This window comes from Aquarana catesbeiana, linkage group LG11 (assembly GCF_042186555.1).
Source record: "Aquarana catesbeiana isolate 2022-GZ linkage group LG11, ASM4218655v1, whole genome shotgun sequence".
Lineage (NCBI taxonomy): Eukaryota > Metazoa > Chordata > Amphibia > Anura > Ranidae > Aquarana > Aquarana catesbeiana.
Genome location: NC_133334.1, coordinates 56,101,281 through 56,124,422, shown reverse-complemented (window position 1 = coordinate 56,124,422; position 23,142 = coordinate 56,101,281). Strand labels below are relative to the sequence as shown.

General features: G+C 42.4%; 1 protein-coding gene across 9 annotated transcripts in view; it reads left to right on the top strand.

The window, feature by feature from the left end:
• PPFIBP2 (PPFIA binding protein 2) overlaps positions 1-23,142 on the top strand; it is a 346,167-nt gene that overhangs the window by 75,876 nt on the left and 247,149 nt on the right. For all 9 annotated transcript variants that reach the window (XM_073604444.1, XM_073604445.1, XM_073604446.1 and 6 more), the window contains exon 3: positions 17,519-17,601. In XM_073604444.1, the coding sequence (XP_073460545.1) occupies positions 17,538-17,601 (64 nt within the window). In that variant the 5' untranslated portion in view covers positions 17,519-17,537. The remainder of the gene's footprint in view (positions 1-17,518; positions 17,602-23,142) is intronic.

Sequence of the window (23,142 nt, the reverse complement as noted above, 5' to 3'; positions counted from 1 at the left end):
CAGGAGGGGGCGGAGACAAGACCAGTCACCCTGCACAAGGAAAGAGAGCAGCTTTGATGGGTCTTTATTACAGGAAGCTCCTGTACAGAGGCACAGTATCACACTGGATCACTGCACAGGTCTGGAAGAAATACATAAAGCACACCAAGAATCAATATAGAATGCAATGACTCTGTGTGGTTGATCTACTAAATCTGAAGAGTGCAAAATCCGGTGCAGCTCTGCATAGAAACCAATCGGCTTCCAGGTTTTTTGTCAAAGCTTAATTGAACAAGCTGAAGTTAGAAGCTGATTGGCTACCATACACAGCTGCACCAGGTTTTGCACTCTCCAGTTTTAGTAAATCAAACCCTGTATATTTAGACAATATTTGTTTATCCCAAATTTCTGCATTAAAGTGCATCCATACCCAAGAACAAAAATTGTATTTATTGCAGCTTACCAGTTCATAGGTTCATAGTTCATGTGGTGGCTGCATTGGTTTTCTTTTATTCAGGCTTTTTTTCACCTGGTGATACTACCAGTAGCACACTTTCTATCTTAGGGTGACAGCGCTCACTTACTGTATTTATAGAGAAAATATTTTACAGAGCTACAGAACATCTCCCCTTTCATTATCTCTATAACACTGGGGGAGGTGTTCTGTAGTCCACAAAGGGAAGTAGGAACTATACTAACTGATAGCTGTTAGCTGAGAACAGTTATAACAAATCACTTTCCATGGTATATTAAAAAAAAAACAGAAGGGAGCAAATGAGAGACACTGGGGTTAATTTACTAAAGGAAAATAGACTGCGCACTTTGCAAGTGCAGTTGCTCCAGAGCTTAGTAAATGAGGTGGAGCTCTGCAGACTTCCATCATCCAATCATGTGCAAGAAAAAAAAGGCATTTTTTAATTTTATTTTCCTTGCATGTGATTGGGTATTCTTTGTAAAGTGAAGCTTTACCTCATTTACTAAGCTCTGGAGCAACTGCACTTCCAAAGTGCACAGTCTATTTTCCTTTAGCAAATAAACCCCATTTATTGTAAAGGTGGCTATACATATTCAGCCATTGGGGTGAATGAGAGCAAAACCTTGTAAATGGAGGAATCCTCCCCGCCGCCTCTTGTATTTTGACATCTGGCACCCGCGGCTGTCAGAATATCCGAACATTTTACTGCAGTTCAATTAACATTGCTGAGCTGTGGGTGAACCTGCCAAAACCAACCCATTCAGGCAATCAGCTGCAGTCAACATTTGGTTATTTCTGACAGCTGTGGGTGCCAGCTGTCACAGGAATCAGCCCAAATCCAAGCCAGCTTAGATTTTAGATACATAATAAGAACAACAAAAAAATTAGCAGAAAAATTCATCCCCCAGATTGGTTAGATCACGTACAGTCAGGTCCATAAATATTGGGACATCAACACAATTCAAATCTTTTTTGGCTCTATACACCACCACAATGGATTTGAAGTAAAACAAACAAGATGTGCTTTAACTGCAGACTTTCAGCTTTAATTTGAGGGTATTCACATCCAAATCAGGTGAATGGTGTAGGAATTACAACAGTTTGTATATGTGCCTCCCACTTTTTAAGGGACCAAAAGTAATGGGACAGATTAACAATCATCCATCAAACTTTCACTTTTTAATACTTGGTTGCAAATCCTTTGCAGTCAATTACAGCCTGAAGTCTGGAACGCATAGACATCACCAGACGCTGGGTCTCATCCCTGGTGATGCTCTGCCAGGCCTCTACTGCAACTGTCTTCTGTTCCTGCTTGTTCTTGGGGCATTTTTCCTTCAGTTTTGTCTTCAGAAAGTGAAATGCATGCCCAATCGGATTCAGGTCAGGTGATTGACTTGGCCATTGCATAACATTCCACTTCTTTCCCTTAAAAAACTCCCTGCTTGCTTTCGTAGTATGCTTCGGGTCATTGTCCATCTGCATTGTGAAGCGCCGTCCAATGAGTTCTGAAGCATTTTGCTGAATATGAGCAAATAATTTTGCCCGAAACACTTCAGAATTCATCCTGCTGCTTTTGTCAGCAGTCACATCATCAATAAATACAAGAGAACCAGTTCCATTGGCAGCCATACATGCCCATGCCATGACACTACCACCACCATGCTTCTCTGATGAGGTGGTTTGCTTTGGATCATGAGCAGTTCCTTTCCTTCTCCATACTCTTCTCTTCCCATCACTCTGGTACAAGTTGATCTTGGTCTCATCTGTCCATAGGATGTTGTTCCAGAACTGTGAAGGCTTTTTTAGATGCTATTTGGCAAACTCTAATCTGGCCTTCCTGTTTTTGAGGCTCACCAATGGTTTACATCTTGTGGTGAACCCTCTGTATTCACTCTGGTCAAGTCTTCTCTTGATTGTTGACTTTGACACACATACACCTACCTCCTGGAGAGTGTTCTTGATCTGGCCAACTGTTGCGAAGGATGTTTTCTTCACCAGGGAAAGAATTCTTCGGTCATCCAGCACAGTTGTTTTCAATGGTCTTCCGGAGTCTTTTGGTGTTGCTGAGCTCACCGGTGCGTTCTTTCTTTTTAAGGATGTTCCAAACAGTTGATTTGGCTACACCTAATGTTTTTGCTATCTCTCTGATGGGTTTGTTTTGTTTTTTCAGGCTTGCTTCACTGATAGTGACAGTTTTTTAGATCTCATATTGAGAGTTGACAGCAACAGATTCCAAATGCAAATAGCACACTTGAAATTAACTCTGGACCTTTTATCTGCTCCTTGTAAATGGGATAATGAGGGAATAACACACACCTGGCCATGGAACAGCTGAGCAGCCAATTGTCCCATTACTTTTGGTCCCTTAAAAAGTGGGAGGCACATATACAAACTGTTGTAATTCCTACACCGTTCACCTGATTTGGATGTAAATACCCTCAAATTAAAGCTGAAAGTCTGCAGTTAAAGCACATGTTGTTCTTTTCAAATCCATTGTGGTGGTGTAAAGAGCCAAAAAGATTAGAATTGTGTCGATGTCCCAATATTTATGGACCTGACTGTATCCCAAAGATCTCAAAGATCATGAGTTTTGATCATATCCTGCAGTTTACCATGCTGCTCAATGGCATTAGTACTTATTTTATATACAGCAATTTATTTTAGGCAGTGTATCTTTTAGATTATAAAAGGTATGAATGGAAAGTATATGGAAAAACAAAACTCACTACTGTAATTAGTAGGCCAAATATATATAGAGATTAAGGAGTGCCTGGATCTTAGTGGATTTAAACTGACATAACTGGTAGAACAAGAAGCGGTGTGGGGCTGTGTCCTTGTCATTGAATGTTGTCTTCTCCACCCATATGTGAGACAGTGATTCATTATTTGGTCTCTGTCATGCGAGATATAGTTCATATAGACTCATAACTTCATTAGCTGGAGGCATGCCCCTGATGAAAGCCAGGCTTCATTTCAGGAAGACATTCCTACTGCTATTGACTTTAAAATGTGAAAATGGCTGAGTGGCCCTGACCAGCCTGTCCGCAGATCTACCGTATTTATCGGCATATAACACGCACCCCAATTTAAGAGGGAAGTTTCAGGAAAAAAAAAACACTTTGAAGCAAAATAATGGTCAGTGAACATCAATGCAGCTTGATTAGTGCCCATCTGCAGCCTCAATGCAGCCTAATCTGTGCCCATCTGCAGCTACAGTGCAGCCTGATCTGTGCCCATCTCCCCCATCAATGCAGCTCACCATCTCTCCTCGCAGGAAATCACTGAACCGTCATCTGTTTACTCGGCTCTCAGTTGACAGTCACATACACAGTCCCGCCTCTGGCATCGGCATTGGACCAGCTCCTATGATAGACAGAACACTGGTCCAATGCCGGTGGCGGAGGTGGGACTGTGTATGTGACGTGCGAGCCGAGTGAGAGCCGAGTGGAGAGCCGAGTGGAGAGGAGATGACGGCTCGGTGATTTCCGGCAGCATTCATTCCCCTCCTTCCCCTCCGAGGTACGCTGTCGCCGTAAAACACGCACCCGCAATTTTCCCCCTATTTTCAGGGGAAAAAAAGTGCGTGATATACGCCAATAAATACGGTAGTTTATAGTACTTATAGGTGGGGTGCAGCGTGGTGCGGAGACAATAATTTATACAGACAGGTGCAATAGAACTTGCATTGAAGGAATGCAGCAACAGTTCACAACAAGCCCGACGGGACTGCCATTCGGCACACTCAGTTCAGTAGTGTGACAGTGTAGATTCCAGCTGGAATGACAGTGTCTGTAGAGAGGGGACTGAATGTGTCATGGTCATCTGGTCCCAGTCGGGAGTCATTCAGAGGGGATGAAGCCCTATGCTTAGCCTCCCCCCCAGGAACCTTTCCCTAGCGCTGATATTTTCACTCATAGACGAGGTACTTGTCCCTACTCTGTCCTTTTGCCAACAGCACACCAAAACCCTGGAGTCAGGGCCTAAATAAGCTCTCCCTGACCCAAGATGTCTGCTTGAGTCACATGGGGTGGCAGCATCCAATAGGATAGCTACCCCAGTGACCCAGGAAATCATAGAGGAACATTGTTCCTCCTGACACCTCTCCAGCAACAATGCTGCTGATAAAGAGAACCACCTGCCATGGAGAAAATAGACAGTAAGGGCTCATTCATGAGAACAAAAGCCCCAAAAGCCTATGTTTCTGGTACAATAATTTTTATTATAGGAGCATGAAAACATAACAACCATTCACCCACGCAGGGGTATAGCATATTAAACATATCAAAAAGGCATGGGCTGAATGATTGCGATCAGGTAACTTTTATTAAATCAAAATGTCCATTGAGTGACCTAGGGGAACAAACCCAAGGTCCACATATGTCTCTTACGCCCAAGGGCCAGCAAGGAAAGCCCATGTTGCTAGTTTACATCAGAGGGTAATAAGGGTAATAAAGGTTGAATAATTAGTAGAAAAGGTGCAAAAAGATTTTAGACCTATCGGTGTCAGCTGCATGTCAGCAAAAAAGGGCCCTAAGTCTGGGGACTCAGGGTCCCCCCAAGGTGGGGGGAGACTGAGGGTGGCCATAAGCTCAGTCTCAGCAGCAGAGAAAGAGAAGGAGAGAGACGAAAGAAGAGAAGTTAAGAATAAAGAAAGGAGAAGGGGGGGGGAGAGAAGTCCTGCAGGATGGGGGAATTATGCAGCGGTCCTTAGGAGACCCAGAATGTTTGGCTGCAAGGTGGGGAGAGCGTAAGACCACCAGGGTGACCATACTTTAAGGAATTTAGAGTGGAAATCACGTAAGATACTAGACATTTTGTCATTGATCATAAGGTCGGTCAAAATGCTCTTTACCGTGGCAAACGGAACAGAGGGTTTCTTCCAAGCTCTGGCTATCGCTGTTTAGCAGCTATGAACAGAAAAGACGTCAACTTTGTTGGTATGAGAACAATCCCTGGACGGGCAGTGCAGCAAGGCAATTTTGGCATCCTTGTGATTGGGTATATGGAACAAGGAATAGAGGAGCCCAAACACCCTGGACCAGAACTGTGAGGCGGGGACAGGACCACTGAATGTGTACAACATCCCCTCATTGGCCACAACCCCTGAAGCACCTGTCACTATAGGATGGGTTTGAACTCGCTATCCGGGCCGGGACCCAGTACCATCTTAGAAGAACCCTGTATGCAGCTTCTAGAGTAGCCATGTAGAAGGAGCACTTAGGACCAGGCTTTGTTCCAGTCCTCTGGATCAATAGAGGTCGCCAGATCGTGTTCCCACCGCGACTTGTAAGACACCGCCACAAGGGAGTCTATAGCATTAAAAGAAGTATAGATCTTCAAGATGGTGGCTGGGGAGCTGGGGGAATGAAGGCAGAGATGTTCAAAAAGTGTTTTTTGGAAGGGGTAGGAGGAGTTGCGTTTCAGTGGTGCAGTTGGGCGTAGCAAAAAAATTCCGTAGGTGGCGCCTCATGGGTATCCTGAAAAGAGGACCAGGAAGGGAGAGTGTGGGATCAAAGGAAGTGGTGGACCTCAGTGAATCCATGGGTGGACCACCAGGAAAAGGAGCTGGGTTGGTCAAGGCTTGGCGGAAATAGAGGATTATCGAAGAGAGGGAGAAGCAGAAGGTAGGGGGACATAAGATTATCAGAGTAACGGACTGAGTCCCAGAGTCTCAAACTGTGACGCATAAGGGGACTAAGGAGGGGGGGGGGCAAAGTTTATGAGGAAGCCACAATAAGGCTGAGAGAGGAATTGGGGCACAGTTAGGAAGTTCAAGGAGCACCCACAAGGGGATGTCTGAAATTGTGTGGAGTAAAGTCAATTGGGAAATCTGAGCAGCCTCATAATATTTTGCTATCCAAAAGCACATGTTTATGCAGCGGAGTGACAGATGTCCCATGCAGCTGCTGCTTGCAGTCTGTTTCTAATCAATGACAGGCTGACAGATGCAGCTGTTATTTGGATCTTCCCACACATCCACTTGCTTACATATGTACAGGGATGGATGCACAACTCCTGTCTGTGCGTCCGTCACTGTATGGATGTAAATGCTTGGATGTATGGAAAGATGCATAAAGCTGTTCCTGTCATTGATTTTTATTAGGCTGCACAGAACACTTGTCACTCCCGGGCACATAAACACATGCTGTATGGGCCTCTGCGCCCGTGTTAATGACCCCCAATACTAGCAGGATATGGCCTATACTACTACAGAAATGCCTCCCAGCTGTCCAGATTTTTTAAAAGATTGTTCACATTTCTAAGTCCAATATAAAGTGGAGTTTTTTTAAAGTGAATTTATCGCCAGGATTTGTTTTGGATAAAGCAGGAAGTGGTTAAGATCACTCTTAGTTTTTTCTTTTTTAGAATCAATGACAGGCTGACAGATGCAGCAGCTATACGGATCTTCCAGCACATTCAAGTGCTTAAAGTGGTGTTCCACCCTAAAAAAAAAAAAATTCATGACTGTGCCTAAAAAAAAATAAAAAATAACATTTAGAAATTTTTTTTTTTTTACTTACCTCTAAATGCCTGTTGCTAGGGGGTCCCTCGTAGTCTGCCTCTTCCAGTGCCTGGGCTGGTGACATCACTTCCCCCTCGGCACAGGAAGGGCTCGGCTCTGCTCCCTCCCTCCTGTCAATCATCTGGGACCCATTACAGGTCCCAGGTGACTGAGCGGCCAATCACGGCGCGCAGCGCCGCTCACGCATGCGCAGTGGGTGCCAGGCTGTGAAGCCATAGCCCGGCGCCCACAGTTGCAATGCCAGCGCTGCTGAACGGAGGGGGAGACGAGCGGGGCTTCGATCCCCCGCATTGCTGGACCCTGGGACAGGTAAGTGTCCAATTAAAAGTCAGCAGCTGCAGTATTTGTAGCTGCTGACTTTTAATTTTTTTTTTTGATGGGCCCTCCTCTTTAAATCTGCATAGGAACGGATGCATGGCCCTGGATACAGACAGACTGCATCCAAGGACACCACCTGTCTGAGCATTGATGAAAATGCAGATCCCTACAGTTGTTCCTGTCATTAGTTTTTAACAGGCTGCTGGCTGTGGCTGCACCGAACACCTGTCACATGCAGATGCATTAACAAACGCGTATGGGCCACTGCGCCGGTGTTAATGACCCCTAGACATGTGCAATTTGTTTCGTTCCGAATTCGTTTTTAACAAATTTCGACAAATTCCGAAAACCCATTTAACAAATTTTTCCAAATATTCGTAAATTCCTATAATTGAAAATTCATAAATTCGAACATTTGAAAATTCAAAAATTCTAAAACTCCTAAATCTAAACGTTTAGATACGGCATTTGTTATTTCTGATAATTCATAACTTCGGATAAATTCGTATTCGTTACGTTCACTAACAGCCAAATTTGAAAGGAAATTCCAATACCTATAATTTAATAGCTAGTTATTATTAGTTAGTTATTATTTAGAATTTTCAGATTTTGTTCTTTAGAATTTTCAGATTTTGTCTCTGATTTTCTGATTTTCGAATTTACGAATTTACGAAATTACGAATTGTCTAATTTGCGAATTTATGAATTGCGATCATAACGAATGACTCAAAAAAAAAACAAAACAATGAAATGGGAATTTACAGCCAGGACTTTTTTGTTTTGGATTATGGAGTGGTTAAGATCACAGTCAGTTTTTTATTTTTTAGAATCAATGACAGGCTGACAGATGCAGCAGCTATACAGATCTTCTCACACATCAAAGTGCCTATAAAGTGCTTAGAACCACTATCGGTTTTTTTATTGTCTGTCTGTGTCTGTCGAGCAGATTTCCTTTAGCTTCCTGTTCCAGGAACACAACACGTAGTAAGTCTACCCGCTGAGTACCGGTTCACACCATTAATCGCACAGGGAGGTGCGTTCCTGTGTGATTTAAATGCTGTTCGGGGGCAGTGCGATTTAATCCCATTCATTTGAATTGGCTGAATTCAAGCCGGAACACAGCACAATTAGTGCATGCACTATCTTTGGAAATGCACTACAACTGAATCACATGGTACTTCTGTACACTGCGCTTGCAACCTGCATTTGGGGTGTCGCTAGCATTGCACTGACCCCCGCTGCAGATGGCAAGAGCAGTGCGTTTTGAATACGGTGCAGGAAACGCACAGAGAATGCGAGTTTTCTGCACCATATTATGGTGAACCGACCTTCAGCTGTTGTCTCTGTAATAAGAATCTCCACTAGAAGATGTCCTTACACCTCCTGCTCCTAGGACAATCCTCGTTTTTTTAATTTCCCATCACTTTCAGTACCAGCAACAATGATCAGCAGGACAAATAGAGAGGGTTAATCACCCCAACAGGGGCACTGATAGCAATAAAATCCTGGCAGGGGAAATAACATTTACCAACTCACTACCCCAAAGCTAAAATAAAGTTTTGGCTTTACACAAACCACTTCTGGTCTGCCGCATTCTGATATACGTCCTGACTTTGAAGGAGGATGGCTAGCTGCCATAACCCCGGTATCCTCTTCTTCGGCCAACGGTCCGCTTCAAGATAAAAGTGGTCTCTGCAGTGGATTCGCCGCAAGATCACTTTTATCGGGAGCAGGAGAGGGCCCCCCCCCCCCCCCCCCCCCGCCGTGCTCTGGTGCCGTAGTGTAAAAATAAAAAATAAAAGTTAAAATAAATAAGAAAAAAATTTTTTTAAACGTGCCCCGTCCCGCCGAGCTCGCGTGCAGAAGCGAACGCATACATGAGTAGCGCCTGCATATGAAAAGGTGTTCAAACCACACATGTGAGATATCGCCGCGATCGGCATTCTAGCTCTAGATCTCCTCTGTAGCTCAAAACATGCAACCTGTAGAATTTTTTAAACGTCGCCCATGGAGATTTTTAAGGGTAAAAGTTTGTCTCCATTCCACGAGCGGGCGCAATTTTGAAGCGTGACATGTTGGGTATCAATTTACTCGGCATAACATTATCTTTCACAATATAAAAAAAAATTGGGCTAACTTTACTGTTGTCTTCTTTTTTAATTCAAAAGGGTGTTTGGTTAGAAAGTGACAGGCATGAAGAGGATTACATTATAGACATGATCCTCTAAACAAATGATTCTAAGTATATGTAACCCAAAGGATTGCGGTCCTGACAATACATGGGATACAAGATAGACATAAGACTTTGGGGGGGATTTACTAAAAGCATGTAGACTGTGTACTTTGCAAATGCAGAAACACACTGAAAGATCAGTTGCTCCAGAGCTTAGCTGTTGTCTGACAGAGACTCTTTACCACGTGATCAGTCGTGTCCAATCACAGCTGATCGCGATGTAAATAGGAAGAGCCGTTGATCGGCTTTTCCTCACTCGCGTCTGACAGACGCGAGTAGAGGAGAGCCGATCGGCTGCTCTCCTGACAGGGGGGTCTGTGCTGATTGTTTATTAGTGCAGTCCCCCCTCGGATGCCCGCTCAGGACCACCAGGGATGGCCACCACACTGGACAACCAGGTATGCCACCCTAGACCACCAGGAAAATGCCAATCAGTGCCCAGGCAGCTGCCATTCAGTGCCATTGAAAAATGCCTGCCACTATCAGTGATGCCTATCAGTGAAATCCAGTGCCAGTGCCTGCCATCAGTGCCCATCAATGCCCATCAGTGCTGCCTTTCAGTGCCCATCAGTGCCGCCTATCAGTGCCCAACAGTGCCGTCTATCAGTGCCTCCCATAAGTACCCATTAGTGCTGCCTTTCAGTGCCCATCAGTGTCACCTATCAGTGCCCATCAGTGCCCACCAGTTCCACCTATGAGTGCCCATCAGTGCTGCCTAGCAATGCCCATCAGTGCCGCATATCAGTACCACCTATCAGTGCTGCCTATCAGTGCCCATCAATGCCACCTCATTGCTGCCATCTCATGGTGCCACCTCATAGGTGCCGCCTTATCAGTGCCCATCAGTGAAGGAGAAAAAATACTTATTTACAAAATTTTAAAACAAAAACAAAGAAAAACTTTTTTTTTTTCAAAATTTTCAATAGAGCAAAGGTGCTCTATTGGATTGAGATCTGGTGACTGTGGAGGTCATTGGAGTACAATGACCTCATTGTCATGTTCAAGAAACCAGTGGTGAGATGATTTGAGCTTTGTGATATGGTGCATTATCCTGCTAGAAGGAGCCATCAGAAGATGGGGACACTGTAGTCATAAAGGGATGGACATGGTCAGCAACAATACTCAGGTAGGCCGTGGCGTTTTCCAGATGCTCAATTGGTACTAAGGGGTCCAAAGTGTGCCAAGAAAATATCCCCCACACCAATACATCACCACCACCAGCCTGAACTGTTGATACAAGGCAGGATGGATCCATGCTTTCATGTGGTTTACACCAAATTCTGACCCCACCATCTGAATGTCGCAGCTGAAATCGAGACTCATCAGACCAGGCAACATTTTTCCAATCTTCTATTGTCTAATTTTCCTGTTCTTAGCTGACAGGAGTTGCACCTGGTGTTGTCTTCTGCTGCTGTAGCCCATCTGCTTCAAAGTTTGATATGTTGTGCATTCAAAGATGGCATTCTGCATACCTTGGTTGTAACAAGTGGTGATTTGATTTACTGTTGCCTTTCTATCATCTCCAACCAGTCTGCCCATTCTCCTCTGACCTCTGACATCAAAAAGGCATTTTCCTCCACACATCTGCCGCTCACTGGATATTTTCTCTTTTTTGGACCATTCTCTGTAAACCCCAGAGATGGTTGTGTGTGAAAATCCCAGTAGATCAGCAGTTTTTGAAATACTTAGACCAGCCCGTCTGGCACCAACAACCATGCCACGTTCAAAGTCACCTAATTCCCCTTTCTTCCCCATTCTGATGCTCGGTTTGAACTTCAGCAAGTCATCTTCAACACGTCTAGATGCCTAAATGCATTGAGTTGCATTATGTAATTGGCAGATTAGCAATTTGTGTTACCAAGCAATTGAACAGGTCTACCTAATAAAGTGTCCGGTGAGTGCATATTCTTCAGGAGACTGTTATAGACTGGAGTCGTAGGGCTCTTTTGTGGCTAAGATTGTCTAATTATTTTGAATAGTTTGTATTATGAGTCCAGGATCACATGCATTCAGAAATATTTGCGACATTTATGGTTTGTACTCAGTGAAAAATATAGGCTTATCACATGATCTTTTTATATAATTGAAATCCTAAATGATCATTGCATTTATGTTCTTTATACAGTACCTGTCAATGAGAAATAATATATATACTACAATTCCGTATTTGCCAACAGCAGAAAGTGCCAAGCTTCACACACTTGCAATCTAGTTGTTGGTAGCAACTCATTCACCAGCAACAAGACTGTAAGTGGACCGCCACTGCTGCCTTGCTGGTGGGGGAGATACTATGGCATCTGGGGAGCAACACTATAGAAACATGTCAGTGTTCTATTAAATTGATCATGTTGGGGGTCAGCAAAGTTACAAAGGATTTGACAAGAGAGCAGCGCTATACATACCTATCCTTTGGCCCACTTCCCAAAACTTCACTCTGTATCAGAGTTCCCAGTGCCATTCTGATTTTACTTCTTTGGCCATTTGAATAGCATGTAGGCAGGTGCAGTCTGTACTCCCTGCTGTAGGTGGCGCTTGACCAAAACGACAATACAGAAGGGAAGGAAGTCTAGGGGACTTAATTGTCTGATTGGCCTCCTCCTGACCTCCACAGCCATCTTGGGTGAGGGCAGAGCTTATTTAAGCCTCTGGCCCCCTGATTTTGCGCACATTGATGAAGTGGCTGGCGTAGGGACAGGTTACCTACCTGGTAGGGAGAGTGCTTAGCACTAGGGAAAGGTATCAGAGGAGTAGGGAAAGCGTAGGGACTATGTTTACCTCTGTGGAGCAGAGTTAGACATAGTGATACTGATACTGAGATAAGAGGGGTAGGGGTAAGTGGCGCTCCCTAAGGCGGGGTATCCTGTAAGGTGTGTGTGCTCTAACCCCTAAACAAATACATTTTCTTTTATAAAAACTACTACACTATGGGAGCCCTGTTTTTTCCTATGAGGACGTGAAGAAAGAAATTTTGGTGTACCATCCACTGCTTGGAGCGGAGTCACAGAGGAGACACGTGTGGATGCCTGCATTGGATCTGGGAAGCCCTTCATCTTTTGCTGCTACATGCCTATTGCCCCTGCAGGGGTATGAGGGGTTTAATTAATTTATTTGTTTAGGGGTTAGAGTACACACACCTTACAGGATACCCCGCCTTAGGGAGCGCCACTTACCCCTACCCCTCTTATCTCAGTATCTTATTTCACCCTTCTTTTAGGAGGTGTGATTCAGGGGAGGCTGCACGGAAATTTTGTGTTTTTTAAGTATAGTGATACTGATGGAGTTATTGCAAACAAATTTTCAAAGGCTTTTTTTTTCTAGTGATATCAAGAATAATATTATTATGCTTTTTTTTTTTTATTTGGTCAAGTTACCACAACACCATTATCCTGTAGTTTTTAAGATCAAAGATACAACTATGTTGGTGTCCCTTGTCAATTTTTCATTGCATTTTTTCAAATGTATCTGCCTACTCCCAAACTGTCATTTGAAGTAAAACACATAGCCAAGTATTATTCTACACAATTTTTTTATTGTGCATTAAAAAAAGAAAACAAATAAAATTAGACATGCTATCTGCCAATAGAACTTAACCAAAAAGTGCATTCTATGCATCCAAAAATATAGAAAATATACCAAATCAAATCATTATCACCAAAAAAAATAATGTCAAAGCAATAACTTTAAGGCCAATAATAAATAACACGTTATCTCCTCTGATTCTGCAACATGTCTGGTTGACGAACGGCCGTTCAGAAACGAACTGAAAAGTACAAAATGAAAAGCGTGAAATGAAAAACGCGAGAAGAAAAGCGCGAATCAACACTCACCAAATTTCTACTAACACGAAATTAGCAGAAGGAGCCCAAAGAGTGGCGCTAACGAGCTGAAAAACCACATAGTATGTCACTACGTTCGTAATTGTTGGCCAACATCTGTGTGACCGTGTTTATGCAAGACAAGTTTGGGCCAACGCCCTTCGGACAAAATTCCACGGTTTTGTTGGCCAACAATCCGATCATGTGTACGAGGCTTTAGAAGCTGATTGGCTATGATGCACAGCTGCACCAGATTTTGCACTCTCGAATTTTAGTAAACCAACCCCAAAAGTGAGAATGCAGTGCTTTTATAAGTATATAACATGTGCCATGCGGCAGCATGGTTTGGTTGAACACAGGCAAATATTATTAAGGTAGGTCAGCTGCTGGGTTGCTTGATGATCAGAGCCATTCATAAAAATACAAAGGTCCCACTAGGGCAGTGGTCATCAACCATGTCCTCAGGGGCAGGGTTGCCAACCACCAGTAAATTTACTGACAGTTTGTAAAAATCAGTGATTTTTTTACAACTGCCAGTAAATATCAGTGGCTGATAATTCCATGCTGTGTTGACTTTTTAAGTGTAAATCAAGCAAATTACTTTGTTATAGGTATTGTCAGCATTCCCATATCATGTTTATACTGTACAAATATTCACAGGGTTAGTTTTCAATAGGAGTTCTGTAATTTCTCAGGTTGCCAGTAAAAAAAAAAGGTGCTCTGCCAGTAAATTTCCCATGTTTTGTCAGTAAAAAATGCTGCGGGATGTTGGCAACCCTGCACAAGACCCACTAACAGGCCAGGTTTGCAAGATAACTGAAATACATCACAGGTGATATCATTTGCTGCTCAGTGATTGCAGTATTCTAGTCTGCATCTCCCCAAGGTAATACATAAAACCTGGCCTATTAGTGGGCCCTGAGGACAGGAGTTGATGACATAGGCGTGCGCACAGGGTGTGCCGGGGGTGCCTAGGCACACCCTAATCCCCCTGTGCAATGCAGATTCCCCCTGCTGAACCCGTGTGGCAGCTGAGGCTACAGAGAAAGGGACTGGGGAATCTCTGTCCTCAGTTCCTTTCTCTGCTATTACACCAAAGCCCCTCAGTGGGGCTCCTAACAAATTGTAAAAAAAAATAAAAAAATTATAACAAACAATATACAAACATAATAAAAAAAAAAAAAAAAAATATTGTAAAAAAAATAAATAAATAAAATAATTTAAAAAAAAAACTACTGACACCAATCTCATCCCTACTGACACCATCCACTGCTCTACTGTGCATGTGTGTTTGAACTTTGGGGTGCACACCCTAATGCAATAGGCTGCGCACACCAATGGTTGATGACCACTGCACTAGGGAATCCCAGGCTTTTATGGTCAGGCTGCAATAAAAGATGTACCAGCAGGTTGTGCTTTACAAGACCTTTGTAACTGCAGAGCATTGTTCTAAAAAAATCCAAGTTCATTGTCCCTTTGGTCTTGACCCATGGAAGGGTAATGATCGTTTGAAAGAATCTGTATACTTTGGAAGTGCCAGTGATACATGTGATGTATAGGAGAGCCTACTTGAGGGACAAAATTGTTATTCTTTATTAGACAATTTATCTATGGGACAAATTTGTTCTACTTACTAGGAGTCCCGGTTTAAAACATTCAGCCTGGGTTTTCCCTTTAAACCAAAAAATCAATGTCACCTCTGCTGTGGCTCAGCACAGTAATCAGTACAACATGACATGATCGGGTTATGTAATCTATCACTGGCACAAAATATGATGTGGATTCGGGGGAACATTTTCAGATCAATGGGCAGACAAACTCCACAAATAGATAATCTGTCAGTTTGGTGCATTAGTTTTCACCCAGGGCTGTGTAAACATAAACCTGTAGTGTATTTTCCAGCTGTTCCTGATTTACAAAGATTATCCTTTTTTCAAAAAGGCTGTCCTTTGAAATTTGGATTTCCTAAGAATGTCCATGATCTTCATTTTTGAGATTTGATTCAAATCAAGTCGATTTAAATCACTAGTAAAAAGACTTGCTTTAAATCATGATTTTTAAAGTGTAACTGTCATCTTTGTCCCGCAGCAGCTCCTCCTCTGACCCGCTGTTGACTCACCGACAGTCCCATTCCCTTTAATGGGGCGGCTGGTGATGCGGCATTGACACAACAAGGTGAGGGATGTGGTGGCGGCAGGTGAGTGGATGCCGCTAACAGGCGCTGCCATGATAGATCTGAAATGACAGGTGCTCTTTAAATGTAAGGACGTATTCTTGTTGGTGTTTAGAATTTTTAACATTTGCAAACAAAATGAAGGTTTCCTATTTATAATAATAAGCTGTCAGGTTAGTAAAACAGCGATATCAGAACTGATTCAGTCATACAGTTTGTAGTGTACATAGATTTGCAAAACAATGGGATAAAGGAATATTTATGAACTTTGGTTTATCTCATGGTTACTGTGAAATTGTGTGACTACATCAATGCAGTGTATGTTATCTCAGCTTGCAGAGCTTGGATTCATTGAATGAGTTTACCAAAAATGTATATATTGCAGAATATACAGCCTTGTGCTACACAACTAAGCTCCATTTCATGCTGAATAAACTAAATTATTAATGTATCGTAAATAGAAAACTATCTTTAGATAGATTTTTACTCCAAAACATTTTATTAAAATAAATTTGATTTAAAAAAAAATTGTTTTAAATAAAAAAAAATCAGTTTTAAATAAAAAAAAAAAAAAAATCATATTTATTTTTTATTTTTTTTATCATTGATTTATGTCCACCTTGGAATAGGCTGACAATACTGGGTATCATGCTGTCAAGCTGTTCCAATGGTTGCAGTTCTGAATGGGTGACCAGAAACAAGGATGCTGCAATTAAATTCAGACTTCATATGTTGCATGCATGCCGCAGTTAAAGTCCTACTTGACATACTTGTTCCAGGTCAGTGGCTTAAAGAGAAATATGGCCAATGCTTTTTTGGCTGTACTTTTCTTCTCAGTCACATGAGGACACTTACTTTTGTCCTCCTGTGACCCAGAAACAGCTGACAGTGCTGTTAGTGCAATAGTTATTGGCCACTATCAGCTGACACGTAAGAAGCACTGTGTGCGCAGCAAAAAATGGGTGCACTCACAGACCAAGCAACATTTTCCACACCTTCCTAATCAGGCACCTGCACATGCACAGATGTCCCGCAGGGCTCTTTCAAGTCCCAAAGGATGGTGGCGCCAATAAGTTAGGGGGTGGGGCCATAAAGTTCTTCTTTAAGTAATACCACAAGGTCAAATCTTTGTTTCTAGTCTGTGATTGGCCAGTGAAAGAGAAGCAGCAGGCTGATACTCTCCTCCTTCTACTCACTTACTCTCTCCTACTAGCATGTTCCTTGTCTGCTAAGGTGCATTCAGCACACCTGATTGGCTCATAATGCTGTTCTTCCCTCTCCCAGTCTTCTACAGCATAGGGGATTACAAAAGGCTTATAACAAATCACATACAGGTACTCATACTAGCTGCATTTTATAATACATACTGTTAATGAATACATAACGACATTCAATGTCAGTGTCCCCTGGCGCATGCAGTGACCCCATCCTCTGATCCCTACGTTACTGCTGAGTCCTGGAGTGGCCTAGGTGGTTGGAGGAGGAAATCATGAAAAAGGTTTCTGATAAGGAGAACTCAAAAAGGTGTGCCACATCCCAAATGTATCAAGGAACAAAGAGAAACCCCCTAAGGGTGGGACTTTACCGGCACTACCACATAAGCAAACAATATTTGAAAAATATCAAGTATTTATTGAAAAACACATATAGAATATTGCACATAAACGTGGATGTATGAATACAAGACATGCAAAGAGAAGATATAGCTTCCTGAACCCAACGCGTTTCAGAGATGAATGCTGTCTCCTTCATCAGGGGTTTTTCACAGGAAATATAATATCTATAGAATTTAAATAAAGGTGGGGGAAACCATAGTAGGCAGTGGGGGGCACAGGCATCTGACTCTCCCAAAGTGTCCAATACTGGAGAGTCTTACAAAGTAAATGGAGGGAAGTTAGGAGAAATGGGACTCCAGGGGTGTGAGTATAACACTTCTTCTATTGCAGGGGACTAAGGAAAAGAACCAAAACTTAAATGTATTTTTTCTTGCTTTATTTGTTAGGGAACTTGCAGCAACTATCATGGCGTCTGATGCCAGTCACATGCTTGAGGCGGCCTTAGAGCAAATGGATGACATCATAGCAGGTAGGATTTTTATGGAGTTTTATTATTAAAATAAAATGTGCTAATGACATACTGGGGCTTTCTTACACGTTGTTCCTTACTGCTCCTTCTCCATTGTGAGTCGGCTGCCTCATTGAATACAGTGCACTTGCTATGTGGCTGATATGTTATCTCATGAGTTGTTAAGAGAGACAGTAAAGCCTAGTTGGTACACACAGTAAGTATCTTTTACCGTATCTTTTAAAATGACCAGCTCATGAGGAGGTATCTGTACTAATTATTCGATGTTAGTACAGCAATCTCCCCATTGTGCTATTGTGTTGGTGGCCAGTGGAAAGGATGCCAACCTTACAGACAACTGAAAAGATAATTGATGTCATGTGAAGTGGCGTTGGACCCTGCAGGACCATCAAATGGGAGATCATTTAGCCACTGCTCAAAGAACCCTTAGCAACCTCTGGAGATACCCTAGATTTTCCCGGATCCCTGGTAGAGGATGGCTGCTCTAGAGGTCACTCCCTTAGAGCATGAACACAAAAACATTCGGTGTATTAGTGCTACAGTACACCTTGTGCCCATATTATAATTTCCATTGGCATCCAAAGATTCTTTAGAGGGTGGGATAAATGCTTTCATCCATGGGAAAGGCTTGATAGCGCATACAAAGTTTGATTTGTAAATTCCTTTTTGAGTTGATGTCAATCTCTACTTTCTCTGGGAAGTAAAGAAACCAACTTATCGATGTGCATGCATCACAATACCACATCAACCAAATCAGGAAGAACACTGCTGTGCTATGGTGTGCTATGGTGCAATCAACAGCATGCAACTTTTTCACCCCTCAAGGACCTTAAAGGGGTTGTAAACACTTGTTGCATTAAGGTGAAAAAACATGAAGGTTTACAACCCCTTTAAGCTGGCCATACATGGTTAAAAATGTGTTCAAAATTTTTAGTTTTAAGCCCTGTACACACGATCGGACTTTCTGACGGAAAATGTTCGATGTCAGCCTAAATCCGACCGTGTGTACGCTCCATCAGACAGTTGTTGTCGGACTTTCCGCCAACAAATGTTGGCTAGCAGGTTTTCAAATTTTCCGCTGACAAATGTCTGTTGTCGGATTTTCCGATCGTATGTACACAAGTCCGTCGGACAAAAGTCCAAAGTACAAACGCGCATGCTCAGAAGCAAGGACGAGCCAGAAGCGGTCAGTCCTGTAAACTAGCGCTCGTAATGGAGAATTAACATTATTGACGTGGCAAATTATGAAATCTCCAAATGCAGCGCACAATTCTCTTCTTCTTTAATGGGATAATAATGAAGCTGCTTTGCTGGTGATACTGATGGAGTTATTGCAAACGAATTTTCAAAGGCTTTTTTTTTCTAGTGATATCAAAAATAATTTTATTATGCTTTTTTTTTTTTATTTGGGCAAGTTACCACAACACCATTATCCCGTAGTTTTTAAGATCAAAGATACAACTATGTAACAATTGTGTGGCCGTGTGTTTGCAAAACAAGTTTGGGCCAACGCCCTTCAGACAAAAGTCCACGGTTTTGTTGGCGGAAAGTCCAATTGTGTGTATGAGGCATTAGAAATGTTTGTTCAATTGTCTAATGGTTAAAGAGGAAATTCACCTTTCTCAGAAAAAATGTAAAAGAGAACTGACATCTTACACTCTCCCCACCACTCTGTACTTACCTCTGTGGTTGATGAGCTGTCAGTGCCCACACAGCCAGTGTAGTAGTCCAGGGATTTGAAATCCAGCTCTTCTTTCCCTTTCCTTCTATAGGGCTTCTGGGACAGATTAGAGAAATTCAAATTGGTTTAAAGCAATCTCATGTTGGCACTGACCAATTAGAATCACTATGATTTGCCCTGAAAGTAGAGCAGAGATTTCAAATTCTCGGGTCACTATATCGGCTACGTGGGTACTAACAGCTCAATAACCATGGAAGTAAGTACAGTAGGGACCAGAGAGGTGGAAAGGGTTTAACCACATCAATAGCGCACTATAGCCAAAAGATGGCTACAGCGCGGTCGTCCAGTTCTGTAAGGCCGTCCATGGATGGCCTCCCAGAATCCCGTCCTCTGCGCGCCCCCTTTGGTGTCTGTGTGAGAAAAGGAGAGCCGATAACCGGCAAGGCTGTGAGCACATTGTTCACACTGATAATCAGGGCACTGATAATTAGTGCAGCCCCATCAGTGCAAATCAGTGCAGCTTATCAGCGCCCATCATTGCTGATCAGTGCAGCCTATCAGTGCCGCCTCATCAGTGCCCATCAGTGCAGCATATCAGTGCCCATTAGTGCAGCCTCATCAGTGCCCATCAGTGCAGCATATCAGTGCCCATTAGTGCAGCTCATCAGTGCCCATCAGTGGAGCATATCAGTGCCCATTAGTGCAGCCTCATCAGTGCCCATCAGTGCAGCCTCATCAGTGCCCATCAGTGCAGCATATCAGTGCCCATTAGTGCAGCCTCATCAGTGCCCATCAGTGGAGCATATCAGTGCCCATTAGTGCAGCCTCATCAGTGCCCATCAGTGCAGCCTCATCAGTGCCCATCAGTGCAGCATATCAGTGCCCATTAGTGCAGCCTCATCAGTGCCCATCAGTGCAGCCTCATCAGTGCCCATCAGTGCAGCCTCATCAGTGCCCATCAGTGCAGCATATCAGTGCCCATTAGTGCAGCATATCAGTGCCCATTAGTGCAGCCTCATCAGTGCCCATCAGTTCAGCCTCATCAGTGCAGCATATCAGTGCCCATCAGTGCAGCATATCAGTGCCCATTAGTGCAGCCTCATCAGAAGAAAAATTATTGATTTGCAAAATATTGTAACAGAAACTAAAAGAAAACATTTCATTGACCTTTTCAGTTTTTTTTTTGGAAAAGTGAATGAACCCTTTATTGGGTGCAAATTTCAGAGACAAGAAAAATCAAAGGTGAAGGATGGCAATTTTTTTCTAATTTATTATCTGAATGAATAAAATAGCCCACTATCAATTAACTCTGCGTCACAGGAATGCATTACTAAATGTACTCATGTGACCCCAAAAGAAAAGAATAGCTAAAAAAAGGTTTGGTCATCCCCTTTAAATAAACAGTTCAGTCATTGATTTCATAAGTAAAGAAGAAACCTGTTTAATACATCATGGGAACCATTCAAGTAGATGATCTCGATAACATTTGTTTGACTCAATGATGACATCATCCAATAATCTGAACTATTTTTCAGAATTTCCTGAGAACATTTGAACGAAGGTCTAACCACACATCTCCAGCTTTAAGCTGCTCAGAGTCATGAAATGTTACCCAAACCACCCACAAATGTCCGAATAATTTTTTTTTTTTTTTTTTGATGGATAAATAATGCTCCTCCATATTTTTGACACACTGACCTTTCTTATGGGAAAAAATCAGTTGTCCATAATGTATTTTCCTGGACCAGTTCTAATATTTCCCTGAGATAAGGCTGGGTGTCTGTTCATTGTATGAACATGAGTGTTATGCCAAAATGTTTGTACAAGTTTATGGAAAGATCTTTCTCACATTTGTTGGCATCTTTAGCACTACTCTACATTAGCTTAAAAAAAAAAACCTTGGTGTACTTTAGTCGGCTTTGGACCTTGCTGTGGAATTTTACAGGAAGGATTGCCGTGTCCGCCTTGGGTTAATTAATCATGGCTGGAAGCTCGTTAAGTGGCTCTATGTTTACCACTCATTAACAAAATAATTCCCAAATCAGCAGGGTCCGATCTGTTCTGGGAAAAAGTAAAAAGTATTAAAAATTAACCAGAGCACATTCGTTTTAGACACATAACCTTCACTTGCCCTGCTTGAACTCGTTTCTAAATCAACATTGACAATGGTAGAACAAACAAGACCTAGATCAGAACTCGGTACAGTCCTCTTCTATCCCAACCTCATCTCCAGTGTCATCTCTCATTGACAAGAGGATGTGAGAGAGAACTGGAAATCCCCTGATTGCCTGTGATATCTCAATGTATTAAAGAGGGACTGAAGTCTTTTCTGCGTATGTTTTTACAGGTTTTTTTTTCTAGGCTTAGTACAGACATTTTTGAGCATTTCTGGCCGAAAAAGTCAAATTTTAATTATTTTTAGCCAATGGTTAGCTTGTTAATACTGGGGAAAAAATGGATGATACACACGGGAAATGCAACTTTGGTAGGGTGCGATTTAGATGTGATTTGTTGACCCTCTGCAAAGTAGGACCCACTGTTGCATATAAAACATTCAGGTACGACTTTTATTCAACTTTTGAGGGTTAACATTGAAGTGCATGAACTACTTTGTGTCCTTGCAAAGCAGTCAATAAATTCCATCTCTTCCCCTGGTAAAAGCACCTCACACAGTACAGTAAAACACAGGCTAGGCACACAGTTAACCCTTTGATCACCCCTGATGTTAACCCCATTCCAGCCAGTGCCATTAGTACAGTGACAGTGCATATTTTTAGCACTGATCACAGTATTATGCCCTGTACACACAATTTTCCGATGGAAAATGTGTGATAGGACCTTGTTGTCGGAAATTCCGACCGTGTGTAGGCTCCATCACACATTTTCCATAGGAATTTCCGACACGCAAAGTTTGAGAGCTTGCTATAAAATTTTCCGACAACAAAATCCATTGTCGGAAATTCCGATCGTGTGTACACAAATCCGACGCACAAAGTGCCACGCATGCTCAGAATAAATAAAGAGATGAAAGCCATTGGCTACTGCCCCATTTAGAGTCCCGACATACGTGTTTTACGTCACCGCATTCAGAACGATCGGATTTTCCGACAACTTTGTGTGACCGTGTGTATGCAAGACAAGTTTGAGCCAACATCCGTCTGAAAAAATCCATGGATTTTGTTGTCGGAATGTCCAATCAATGTCCGACCGTGTGTACAGGGCATTAGTGTTAACAGTATAATGTAAAGTGTGTTAGTGTCACTGTAAAAGTATCAGTTAGTGTAGGAATGTCAGCCGCAATATCGCAGTCCTGCTATAAGTCGCTGATCGCCACCATTACTGGTAAAAAATAGAAAATAGATAAAAATATCCCATAGTTTGTAGACACTATAACTTTTGCACAAACCAATTAATATACACTTATTGGGATTGTTTTATCAAAAATATGTAGCAGTATACATATTGGCCTAGAATGGCTCCCATGCACAGCTGCACCAGATTTTGCACTCTCCAGGTTTTGTAAATCAACCCCCATATTGTTAGGAAGAGAGAAAGGACAGACATATACAAACTGGACCAATTGTATCCATTTACTATGAATTTATACATGCAAGGGGGTTGATTCACTAAAACTGGAGAGTGCAGCTGTGCGTGGTAGCCAATCAGCTTCTAACTTCAGCTTGTTCAATTAAGCTTTGAAATTAAAAAAAATGGAATGGTTTATATGTAGAGCTGCACCAGATTTTTGCATTCTCCAGTTTTAGTAAATCAACCCCACTGTGTAGTAATCTACCAATGTTCTTAAAAAAAACATTATGCCTAAAACTGGAATTCCTCTTTAAAGTAGAACTCTACTCAAA